General features: G+C 40.6%; 1 protein-coding gene across 2 annotated transcripts; it reads left to right on the top strand.

The window, feature by feature from the left end:
* Window positions 1-11560, top strand: rad17 (RAD17 checkpoint clamp loader component). Of its 2 annotated transcripts, none has more exons than XM_036598509.1 (17): window positions 1-118; window positions 2181-2331; window positions 3199-3456; window positions 3674-3757; window positions 4060-4219; window positions 4378-4514; window positions 4600-4652; window positions 4792-4917; window positions 5672-5741; window positions 5825-5936; window positions 6422-6619; window positions 6727-6812; window positions 7332-7478; window positions 8639-8785; window positions 8900-9020; window positions 9304-9361; window positions 10927-11560. In XM_036598509.1, exons 2-17 carry the CDS (start codon window positions 2290-2292, stop codon window positions 11171-11173), a joined length of 2046 nt encoding a protein of 681 aa, XP_036454402.1. In that variant the 5' UTR covers window positions 1-118; window positions 2181-2289; the 3' UTR covers window positions 11174-11560. The 2 variants fall into 2 exon arrangements, with proteins under 2 accessions (XP_036454402.1, XP_036454401.1); XM_036598508.1 differs by having other exon boundaries at window positions 1-290.
* Window positions 11561-12989: the final 1429 nt, after the last annotated feature.

Raw genomic sequence — 12989 nt, 5'->3', positions numbered from 1 at the left:
ACCCTGCACTTTAAAGGGAATGCTAAGCTAACATGCTAAAACGGCGCTTCTCGTAGACGAGAGAGAAAGTAGTTTAAAAGAAAAACCCTGGATTAATTTTTCGTCGGAAATGACCGAGGTGGGTTTGTGTCACAGCGTGACTCGCTCTCTGTGTGGTCTCTTAGTCGCTTTTCTAGCTGGAGAGATGATTTAATGACGTTAGCTTAGCATAAACTCAGCCTAGCCTCGCCGAGCTAACAGCTAACGGTCACTGGCGGAGTTTACGTTCAAGCATAAACAGAGAAACCGAGGTGAGCAGAAGCTGCGCATACACGGACTTTTCACTGCATTTCATAGCATTTTTAACTCTTTCTAAGTTTCTCAGGCCATAATAGTTGTATCGCCAATCAAAGGAATATATTTTTTCCCTTTAGTTTCGTTTTAGTCGTTGAAATTTAGTTCCAGCCTGTTGTGTTTTGCTGCTGCTCGGAGTTCTCACTTCAGTGTTTATCGCATTTAGACCAAAAGAGAACAAACTAACGATAACAAACTTCAGTTTTTGTGCTGATAGATGCTGAAGGGACTAGTTTTATTGGAAATTCACGATTTGTTTTCACTCAAAACGGTTTTTCGCAGCTACTTTTTGACTTTGACTTCTACACACTTAAAAAAGTTCCTCGAGGGTTCTTTAGTAAAGGCAATGGTTCTGAGTTCTGTACAGAACCATTTTATGCTTGCATGTTGAAATGGTTCTTCAGATTGATAAAGAATGTGTTGTGTATGGTTCCATATAGCACCTTTTTGAAAATGTTACTATATATTTATTATTATTATTATTATTATTATTATTAATTAAGAAGAAGTAGTAGTTCAATTTCTGTACCAGCTCCCACATAACCAAGGTCACTTTACAGTAATAACTTTACATAATCGTGGTAAAAAATTAAATAAATAAATAAATAAAGAGAAGAAGAAGAATGAAAGTATTGAGAAAACAGGAAAGTTTTGAGGTGGAATTTGTAGGAGTATGGGGTGGAGCAGTTGCGGAGAGATGAAGGAAAAGAGTTGCATAGTTTAGGCATAACACTTAAAGATCTGCCCCCCAAAAGTGGAGCATTTAGAGGCAGGGACAACCATGAGGCCCGCATCAGAGGACCTCAGAGTGCCCGTAAGCAAGGGTTCTTTAGTAAGGCACCAAATATAGCACAAAAAAGGGTTCTTCTGTTGTTACAAGCTTGACATCACACCAGTAGCACAACCCATTTGGTGCTATGTGGAACCATTTTTAAACACATTTCCATTGACAACACATTCTCCATCAGTCTGAAGAACCATTTCACCATGCATAGAACCATTTAAGCATGAAATGATTCTATATAGAACTATATCATTTTAAATAGAGCCATTGCCTTGAGTCAATATTTCACTGATGTGCTTTTACCGACGGGTAATCTACTCACTTCTGCTTATTTGGAGTTGATGACTGGATGGTTAACAATTTTGCATGGTCCAAAATGAATATCTAATCCTGCATAATGAACTATTAGCAGAGGCTCATTGGTGATTTGTGAATTTTTTTTTTTTTAATGTTTGTGATGTTTGTAAATATGCTGTAGACACTGACTGACTACTTTATTAGCTACATCTTCATTGTATCTACACTCATTGTCCATTTTTATCAGATCCACTTAGCATATAGCTAGATGGACTCTTTAGTTCTACAGATTGTAGTCCATCTGTTTCTCTGGATAATTGGTTGGCCCCTCTTTACTCCAGTGCATATGGTCTGTGGGGAATGACCCTGACAAAATGGACAATGGTAGGTGTACCTAATAAAGTGGCTGGTGAATGTCATTAAGAGTAGGCAATATCATTATATTTTATCATTATCATGATAAATTCTGTTACTGTGATAAACAGTATGCTTTTCTGAGCATATCGTGGATATTGTCAGTGCTTTACTTAACACAGGTGAGCTCCATGTTTTGTTACAAGAAGCATAATTAATCCTTAATTGGATGTATTGACTAGAAATCATTTAACTGAGGGTTTTTGACCGTGGTTATTAAAATCTTGCACTGTGCATTTTATCTTTATTGTGACAAAATATTGTGATGCATATTGTGCATTATATTATATAATAGTTTTGCCATATCCCCGCCCCAAGTGTAATTATGCATCTGACTTTCGTCTCTCTACAGCATCGTGTGTTTAAGGTGAAAATAAGCTGCAGTCCGTTATGAGATGCTCTGGTTTTCTCTGCCAGCGCTGCACTGAGTAGTCCAGCTGTGTGAATGGGAAGAGCTGATAATGTCAAAGCTTTCTCTAGGAGGAAAAGCGTCCTCTAGTAAAGTAAGTTTCTCTTTTCTTTCATGTGGCGCAAGTTGCTTGAAGAGGCTAGAGCAGTGGTGACCAGCCCTCCTCCTAGACGTCTACTTTCCAGCAGAGTTTAGGCCTTCAGTTCAGACTGCAAGCCCAAAATCAGATTTTTGGCACATTCAGATTGTATCCAGATTGATTTTTCTAATCTGGACAGCAAAAAAAAAAGACACAATTTTTGCAAATCGGATCCAAACCACATTTGGAGGTTGCGAGATGAGTCTCTGTCTTGACACTCTGGATGCTCAAATCAGATTTTTTTTGCGTCACTCACAACCTGAAAAGCAATGATGTTTTCCAATCCAGAATGATGGAAGTGCTGGGATTTACAAAGAGTGCCAAACGTTCATGCTTTATGCCAGAGTCTGAAGGCCGAGATGATGCACCTTCATCTTTCCTGCATCCACGTTTGAAATGTACATCACCAGCTTAGCTCCATAGTTACTGACAGCTACTTCGTTACCACAGCTACCCATGCAGATAGGCTGGTGATGTCTGGACAGACAAATTCGATCTAATCACTTGCAAATAACAGTGTGGACAGTCAACTCAAAAGATCTGATTTGAGAAACAAATCTGATTTGCCTGCCGTCTGAACCTGGCCTTGGTTCCAGTTTGCATATAAAATGCAGCTGCCTGTCTGAAGATGGTAATTAGCTGGAGCAATTGTGACTGGAAGGTAGATCTTTAGGACCAGGGTTGAAACCACTGGGCTAGAACTTAGCTGTGTTATTTTGATTATGGAACGCTGTGCCTTTATTGATTTCAGCTTTGTGCATAAGCAGAACCCTGTTCTCACCAGCATTATTCTGATATCTTTTATTTGTCTTTTTGCTTCAGCTAAGCAGCTGGGTACAACCATCCTTCGGTGATCTTTTGGGAGGCTCTGGGGTGAACAGCCTCCCTCTGACAAAAGGCACCCTTGCAGGAGAACGCAAGTCCAAAGTTCAGCCTTCTTGTGCGGATGTTGGTGGGAAGAGGCCCAGAAAGAGGAAAGTAGAATCTCAAGCCTCCCAGTCTCAGTTCTTTTCCAGTAAACAAGGTTCACAAGAGGATCAGGATGAACCCTGGGTGGATGTTCACGCCCCTCAATCACAGGTATGGAGACTGAGTCACTCGCCACATTGAATCCGTTGCTTTAGCTGTCATCATGATGGTTATAGGAGTTTTATTTTACTCATGAGAGTCGTACTAGTTCGATAAATATTGCTTTGGTTATGAGTTAGTTGTAGTTTGTAGAGTGAGTAATAGTTTATGTCTGATTTCTCTTGAACCATTAAAATGTCTGCTGATGTGCCTTTCTCCTCTGTGGTAGGCTGAGCTGGCAGTGCACAAAAAGAAATTTGAAGAAGTCGAGAGTTGGTTGAGGGTTCATTTGGACTTGAAGAGTGCGAGCAAGGTTTGTATTAAGGGTGTAAATCTGACCTCATGATGATCCGATTTGAATATGATTGTTTAAAAAACTCTTGATTTGATATGTAGTGCTATTTATAAAAATATTAAAAATGTAACTGTTTGAACAAACAAAAAAACAGACCTTTTTCCCATGTTTACATAAAAAATAGCCTAAGACTTTTATTTTGATGCAAAAAAGACTAATTGATTCTGAAATATAGTGCATTTTTTTATCATTTCTTTAAATAATACTTTTTTATGACAGAATGTAAAAACCATATATTTTCTGCTGGAATTACTCCACAGGGTGGTGCTATTCTGTTACTGACAGGCCCGTCTGGCTGTGGAAAGACAGCCACGGTTCACGTCTTGGCTAAAGATGTGGATTTCCAAATCCAGGAGTGGTCCAACCCCACCACATCTGAGTACAGGACGGATGACTCTTTCAGGCAGAGCTTTGACCCAGGTGCGCTGACTCACCGTTCGTGTGAAATATGTTTCAAATGTTGCTTGCTCCCACAAAACCTGGACCAGCAAAAAAGTTTTCAAGCTTCATGAATACCTTTTTATTTGATTCTTATGGTATTGCTATATGGTATAAGGTATGGCCTTTTTCTTTTCTAGACTCCCGGTTTAACAGCTTCCATGGGATCTCACAGACAGGAGCCTTCCAGGAGTTCCTGCTCAGAGCTAACAAGTATAACCGTCTTCAGATGAGTGGAGACAGCCATGCACAAAACAGGAAGATCATTCTTGTAGAGGTACACTGCACAACACATTAACCGTCACATTAAGCAGTAAATGTCCTAACCTAAAGTGTCTCCTTATCAATGTGTATCCCCACAGGATTTTCCTAATCAGTTCTATAGGCAGCCAGGATGCTTGCATGACATTCTCAGGTAAGAACCCAGTATTAAAGAAAACAGTTCACTCTTCCTATGGAAGTGGGCAGAGGAGGAGAAATAGGTATTTGAGAGCATTTGAATCCAGAGCTGTGTGAAATGAGGCTGTGTGCTTTTCTTTCTCTGTTGCCTGCAGGCGTTTCGTGAAGACAGGCAAGTGTCCAATAATCTTCATTGTGTCTGATAGTCTGAGTGGAGACACTAGTTCCAGACTCCTCTTCCCGAAGGAGATACAGCAGGAGCTCGGCATCCACCACATCAGGTTAATATTTTACTATGTTAAGCTGCTGCATGCATGGAGGAATGCTGATTACATCACTGGTGCAGTTTAAAGGAACTGCCATTTTGCACACTTTGAATCAACTACTACAATACGACAATATCTGATCAGTTAATTGAAAATGATGGATATTTAAGTCCAATTTAGGGCATGTAGAAACCTCACAAAACTAAATGCTGAAGAAATAAGCACTGATTGTGATATATATGTATGTATGTATGTATGTATACATGTAATATTAGTATACAATATGAGCTGTATGAGCTGGAGGAAGTTGCGGGGGAGAGGGTCATCTGGGATTCTCTGCTCTCCCAACTGCTACTGCGACCCTATCTGGATTAAGCGGTTAATGATGATGATGATGATAGTACTACACAGTATGCAAAATATTGAATAAAAATCATTGAATTCACAGTTTTTAATTGTATTTTTTAAAACGTAGCACTACTGGTTCTTTTCTCGGTTCCAACTGACCAGATGTTTGAAAAAATAAGTATCGCAGTATATCGTGTATCGTGAAATTTTTTTGAAGTATCGCAGTGTTATATTTTTACTATATGCCCACCCTAATCGAAATGACCAGCGTAGCTAAAAGCATAAACAAATGAACAAAATAAGTTGACAGCACCTTTTACAGGCACACTAAAGTTCCAACATTGTTAAGAATGTTGAATGTTAAGAAGGAACGAAATACAGTAGGTTGCCATAAGTTCTTTTAATTCTGCTTCTTCTCCAGCTTTAACCCTGTAGCCCCTACCAGCATGCTGAAGGTGCTGAGTCGTATTGCAGCCGTTGAAGCGAGCAAGGTAAAGACAAACGAGCAGTTTGCTGACTCATTTCAGAGCTGTGGTGTGATTTTGTGTCCAATGAAACCTGTTTCGTTTTTCAGAGTGCAGGAAGGATCTCAGTGCCTGATAAAGCAGCGCTGGAGCAGCTGTGTTCCGGAAGCTCAGGAGACATTCGCAGTGCCATCAACAGCCTGCAGTTCTCTTCTTTTACTGGTGGGTTTCAGTTCTCATTTGGGTTCCTCTCATTTATTCCATGTTCTTTTGTTCTGCTTAAATTCTAGCTGCCTAAGCAGCTTATAAGGTCAGCATTCTACTGTGATTATGTGGCTGTGGAGTTTTGGGAGTGTACAATATGAAGACTGGCTAGGTATTGTCCAGAATTAGATCAGGAACATTTGTTCTAATTGAAAATACCATTATATTTTAGATTTTCTGTTGCCACATGTTGCTTATGCGATATGCCTTGCAATACATTATAGAGAAACTCCACTGTTTTGAGATGGAAGCAAAGTCATTCAGGGCAGTTTGATGTGAAATAGTTCGTTGCAGAGAAACATACTGACTCATATTTCTTTACTGTGGTGGCGACAGGTACACTTAACGTCCAGATAGGCAAAACAAGCACTGTTCTGTTATAATTCTACATGTAAGACATGATAATGTGGTCTGTAAGTAATGGTAACTCTGTTTACTTCTAGACTACTCCCTGGAAAAAGGCCTCTGGGCTTCTAAAAAGGGCAAATCAGCTGCAACAAGCGCCAAAGCTCCAGTCAGGGCCAAAGGGAGGAGTCGATCTGCTAAATCTACAGATGTGTTGGATGACAGCCCTGCTATTGGAGGAAAAGATGCCTCCCTCTTTCTCTTCAGAGCCTTGGGGAAGATCCTGTACTGCAAACGTTAGTATTTAGCTCTTGTTTTTGATTGCAGTCTGTTGTTTTATAGCAGAGGCACCATGATGGACGGAGGCTTTTTATGTATTAAGTAATGGTGGTTGTAATTGTAGGTGAAAGCTATGAAGGTTCTGAAGTTCCCAAGCTTCCAGCACACCTTGCAGAACATCAGAGAGATAGACTGCTTGTTGATCCAGAGGTATGAGCTCTTTATTTCTCATGCAGATACTTTATAAAACAATGGTTTGACGCAAAAAGTGCACAAATTCTTCCTTATCCCAAATGTAGTTTATCAACCAAAACGTGTTTGTTGACTTGGTTACCGAATCAGAATCGTTCACAGTGGTGGTGATAGCAACCGGACGTCTGAAGGGTTTTAATGCCTTTTGAAAGCTCCCTCACAGAAAGTTTTTTACAACAAAATAGTTACGAATAAGTGGCCTGATGTCTGAGACTTTGCTCTCTGATAGCTTTTGGCCTAAAATATGTATTTTTAAGTTGTGGATTAGTAAATAACAGCCATATTTGAACTGTAGAACTGTAGACATTGTTAACCCTGGTTTCATATCCTCACTGTAAAGAAATGTCTGCGTATTTTTCTACAGTGAACCATTTCTCATCAAACCACTGTGAATGAATTATCCAGCAATGTAAAAAATCTGTGATAATCCCTATTAAAGTCTCTCCTCTGACTCTGTTTCTGCCTCTCTCTCCTCAGCTGGTTATAGAGCGGTCCCACATGTCGGGTGAGTTTTTTAATCTCTACCTGCACCAGAACTACCTGGACTTCTTTTCGAATGTGGACGATGTTGCGAGGGCCACTGAGTACCTCTCGGACGCTGACTTCCTGACGGCAGAGTGGACTGTGAGTTCATGAGAGATAATGCAGCAGTGATACGCAGAAGGTCACATTAGGCTGGATCAAACAAGGAATATTTGATTTGTGGTAGTTAAATAAATTTTCTAACATGGTGGCGATATATAGTTATCAGGAGCTAATGGTAGATTAGATTCTATTAATCATACAGGTTTGGGCAGAAAGTGATATAACGTTGAAGTAACTCAGCAATGATAAGTTAGTGGTTGCTTATTGCAAAGCAATACTATTGTTATCTGATTTATATTCTTCTTAATGTTATTTTCTGATGGAATTTTGGAACATACCTAGCAACCACCTACCAACACCCTAATAACCACCAGAGACACCATAGTAACCGGTTAACAGTACCCTAGCAACCACCTGGAACACCATAGCAACCACCTAGCAAGCACCTACAAACACCCTAGTAACCACAAGAGACACCATAGTAACTGGTTAGCAATACTTCAGCAACCACCTGGAACAACATCCCAACCACCTACCAACACCCTAGTAACCACCAGAGACACCATAGTATCTTGTTAGCAATATCCTAGCAACCACCAAGCAACCACCTACCAACACCCTGGTAACCACCAGAGACACCATAGTAACTGGTTAGCAATACTTCAGCAACCACCTGGAACACCATAGCGAACACCATAGCAAACACCTAGCAAGCACCTACCAACACCCAAGTAACCACCAGAGACACCATAGTATCTGGTTAAGAATACCCTAGCAACCACCTGGAACACAATAGCAACCACCAGTAAACAAGCAACTGCCTCAGATACCTTAGCAACACTTCAGCAACCATAGAAAATACCACAGTAATCATCTGACTGCACTCTCACACCCATTTGGGAACAGCTTAAGCTGCACAGTCGCTTTTGTCTGCTGCTGTTGATGGATGTCCTCCTTAGAGTATCTGATTTCCTGTCCAGGAACCTGCTTATGTGATTTGGGGAAAGGGGGAAAAAAATAAGCAGCTTAATACATTTGGTTGCTTATGGTGTCCTAAGGCAGTGAAATGTCCTGAAGAGCCACAGCACTGCATGATTTTGGAGTTCTCTCCAGCTAATTATCAGATCCTTTGTGAGTTGAAGCAGGTGTTTAAGAGCATGGTTAGTAATGCTGTTGTCATGGTGCCGTACTCCCTACAGTCCAGATCCACCATGTTGGAGTACGGATCTTCAGTGGCCACTAGGGGGCTCATCCACTCCAACTCCTCCCGTGCACAAGCTACATGCCAATCATCAGTAGGCTTCAAGCCTCTTCACAAACCCCACTGGCTCCAGATTAACAAGACGGTAAAGAAGGAAATGTCTCAAACATTGTTTATTTATTTATTTATTCAGTAATTAATAGACTATTAGTGTTGTATTGATTGTGATTTTGTTTGTGTGTTTGTGCTCTACCTGCAGTACCGTGAGAACTATCTTTCAGCTCAGTCCCTTTTTATTAATTTCTGCCTGGCGCCCATCAGCCTTGTGACGGAGCTGGTGCCCTACCTTGCCAAGCTCAGCAACCCCATGCGGAATCAAGGTAACCACTTGTATACGAAAGGGGAAAGTCAAGAAAAATACTAGAATTTCCAAAACTAGTTCAAAAATACTGTCATGATGGCTTTATGATAAAATTTGTGTTGCACATGTTTAGGTGTTTTTCTAATCTCTCACTGTCTAAAGATGAAGGAGTTTTATGGCGCTCTCTGTCCTTTTGTTTGTTTTGAGAATATGCAAAGCACATTGAAATTCAGGACACGCACTTCCCCCGACACTCTCCTCCATTCGAACTCATGGCTTCTCTCATTTCCTCTGCCTTTCAGCTCAGATAGCCTTCATCCAAGATGTTGGCCATCTCTCTCTCAGGAGATTTCCTGGCAGGTATGTGAGGCCAAAGATTGACCATGAACATGATGGTGGCAATTTAACCCTTTTTGCTCTTTGTCTGCATTTTTAAACTAATATTTGAAATTAGATAATATTTATGTTTATGAGATATTATGAGACACAGTTTAAAGTTAATTTATAATGTGAGGCTAGGATATAATTTAACTTACTAACCAGTTAACGTACACAATCAGTGCTTATACCTGCACTCAATAATCTGACCATACTTGGATTCCTGCAGTTATTCGATTATTCAAATGGTCATTTAAACAGTATACTCCAATCTAGAAATCCGATTAAGAAATCCGACGAAGAGAGCTGGATTTTAGCTCAGTAATCAGACTTCTCAGTGCATGTAAACTCTTACTCTGATTTCTGCCGGATTTTTTAGTCTGCGCATGCGTGAGAAGCACTTTTGGAGTGGCGCTGAAGCCAAACACAAAATGACAGATTTAAATATTCTTCATCTTCTAGATGATGTATGTTCATATTTTCAGGTAAAGTGGTGCTATGTTAAAAAAAAACAAAAAAAACAGCGGCATGCAGTTTGAGTTTTACTTTGTTTACATCATGTCTTATTCTGTGAGTTTATTGGCCGGTTGCAAAGCAGAAATCCGATTACTGCCTAAGTCATGAAGATCTGGAGTTTCTCTGTCATCTGATTACTCAATTGTATGTAAACACGTTGGTCGGATTACTGACAACATCTGATTTTTCTGCAGTTATCGGATTATTAAGTCCATGTAAACGCACTAATTGATAACTTTTGCTACACTACAGTTTTGTCGTTACAATTTCCATATACATAACTGCACTTAGAAGTGTCGCATTTTGCTTAAAGGCAAATTCCTCAACTTTTTCAGGATTTCTGCCCAAATTTAGTCATTAAAATGTTAGTCATTCAGAGTGGTTTGGTGTGAAATTATTGATTGTAGAGACTCAGATTTCTTTACAGTGGTGGTGATGGGAACCAGGGGTCACCATGTCTACAACACAAATATAGCCATTTTATCTACTATCCAAAACCACCAGTGAACCTACACACGTCATCTGAGCTTTATGTGTGTAATGCTGATGACGGTAAAGTAGTTAACAAACAAAAAATATGTTTTCTTTGGGGACTATTTTGCCTCAGAATGCCCTGCATGTACCTTACCATCATGAATAGATATTAAAATTTACATTTTAAGCCAAAAATCTTCAGTGCTTCAGATGTCTGGTTTCTATCACCACTGCTGTAGACAGTTCTGCCTTGGCAAATTTCTCAACTGTGCACCATTTGTTTAGATCTTAATTTTGGCAGAATTTTGGGGAAAAAACAGTGGAATTTCCTACATTTTCTATGCATATGCAGTAAAAACTTACTTAAAAGATAATAAAGGAACAATTTAATTTTTATTACAGCCTACATACTTGCCTTATATGATCTACCTGATCAATTAAACGAATACTAAGACAAGTTTGTATTGAGATGCATATGAGAACAACCAGGCTTACCCCTTATTCATGCAGTATGTAATAAACCAGGCTGAATCTGAAACCTGTCCAAATCTTTTCAGATTAAAACTCGAGGCGCTTGGCGACAAAGACCCGGGTGGGCTGGATTTTGACAGCGAAAATGAAGAAGGTACCCAAACTGCTGAGGCTGGAACCAGCTCTTTGCCTGGGGATACCACAGCCGACCACGTCCTCCAAAGCAGCCAGGACCCAGGAGGAGATCTCCCTGCTAGCCAGCCACAGCCCACCGCCACTGAAGCCTTACTGGACGATGAGGACCTTCTTATCGAGGAGTATGACAGTGACTGACCAATCACCTAATGCAATTTCCCAGACTCACTCCACCGTCGCTGCCTTGAGAAGACATGGTTCGGCTGTCTTCCGTGTTTCTGAATCACTGGGTTTCAGTCATGTCGTTTTTATAATGTGAATTATTAGGAAGTTTCTACTATTTATTTGTTTCAACACAAATGAAAGACTGTCGTTGTGTCATGTTTGTCCTGCACCGGTTGGTGTTAGTGTCCCTCCTGAGCTTTGTTCTAAAGACTTAAGTTAATGTTATGTAGTTTCCATAAAAAAGGCAAAGTGCTTGCATACAGCTTTTCAGTGTCCACTGTAGTATAATTCTGACCTACTGCTTTTTTGTTTTTTGTTTGTTTTTTTTTGCCCACCCTTTTAGCAGGAGAGGTCACTACAATAAACAGTTGAGTTTTGCAGTTTTCGTGTCTTTCATTTTTGGGTATGTGCATTATTGAATTGATAATGCTTTTCACTGAATTGACGTCCACTGAATTCCAACTGAAACAGTCATTTAGAGTGATTTGATGTAAAGTGCCAAGTTCTAGAGAATTGTTCAGTGGCGGTGTTAGAAACCAGACGTCTGAAGAATTTAACACCTCTAAAAGCTACATCATATAAAGTTATTACATGAACGATGTACACTGCATGGACAAAAGTATTGGGACACACCTCTCAGTCATTGAGTTCATGTGTTTCATCCAGTCCCATTGCTACAGGTGTATAAAATCAAGCACCTAGCCATGCAGTCTGCCTTTACAAACATTTGCGGAAGAATGGGTCGTTCTAAAGAGCTCCCTGAATTCGAGCGTGATACTATAATAGGACACCACTGTTGAAACAAGTCAGTTCGTGAAATTTCTTCCCTCCTAGATATTCTATGATCAACTGTGAGTGGTATTATTGAAAAGTGGAAGTGTTTAGGAACCTCAGCCACGAAGTGTCAGACCATGTAGAGTTACAGAGAGGGTTGCCGAGTGCTGAGGACCATAGTGCATAAAAGTCGCCAACGCTCTGCTGATCAATAACTACAGAGTTCCAAACCTCCTCTGGCATTAACATTAGCACAAAAACTGTGCGCCGAGGGCTTCATGGCATGGGTTTCCGTGGCCGAGCAGCTGCATGCAAGTCTTACATCACCAAGTATAATGCCAAGCGTCGGCTGGAGTGGTGTAAAGCAGCCGCCGCTGGACTCTGGAGCAGTGGAAACGTATTCTGAGAAGTGACGAATCACACTTCTCTATCTGTAAGTCTGGTAGGCGAGTCTAGGTTTGGCGAATGCCAGGAGAACCGTTACCTGCCTGACTGCATTTTGCCGACTGTAAAGTTTGGTGGAGGAGGGATGATGCTATGGGGTTGTTTTTCAGGACTTGGCCTAGACCTCTTAGTTCCAGTGAAGGGAAATCTTAATGCCTCAGCAGACCAAGACATTTTGGACAATTCTGTGTTTCCAACTTTGTGGGAACAGTTTGGGGAAGAACCTTTTCTGTTCCAGCATGACTGAGCCCCAGTGCACAGAGCAAGGTCCATAAAGTCATGGCTGGGTGAGTTTGGTGGGGAAGAACTTGACTTACCCACACAGAGCCCTGACCTCAACCCCATCAAACACCTTTGGGATGAACTAGAATGAAGATTGTAAGCCAGACCCTCTTGTCCAACATCAGTATATGACCTCACAAATGCTCTTCTGGGTAAATGGGCAAAGATTCCCACACACACTCTCCAACATCTTGTAGAAAGCTTCCCAGAAGAATGGAAGCTGTTATATCTACTACTCCATATTAATGCGTATGGATTTAGAATGGGATGTCATAAAAGCCCCAGTAGG

This window comes from Colossoma macropomum, unplaced genomic scaffold (genome assembly GCF_904425465.1).
Source record: "Colossoma macropomum unplaced genomic scaffold, Colossoma_macropomum, whole genome shotgun sequence".
In the NCBI taxonomy this organism is placed as follows: domain Eukaryota; kingdom Metazoa; phylum Chordata; class Actinopteri; order Characiformes; family Serrasalmidae; genus Colossoma; species Colossoma macropomum.
The sequence above is the reverse complement of the archived record's forward strand: the minus strand, read 5'-3'. Positions and strand labels throughout refer to the sequence as shown.

Excerpts from the sequence above, each read along its gene's own strand:
- rad17 (XM_036598509.1), top strand. The coding sequence starts at position 2,290 with ATGTCAAAGCTTTCTCTAGGAGGAAAAGCGTCCTCTAGTAAA. Across the intron at positions 2,332-3,198 it reads GAAAAGCGTCCTCTAGTAAA|CTAAGCAGCTGGGTACAACC; the intron begins GTAAGTTTCTCT and ends TTTTTGCTTCAG. Across the intron at positions 5,742-5,824 it reads CAGCCGTTGAAGCGAGCAAG|AGTGCAGGAAGGATCTCAGT; the intron begins GTAAAGACAAAC and ends TTCGTTTTTCAG.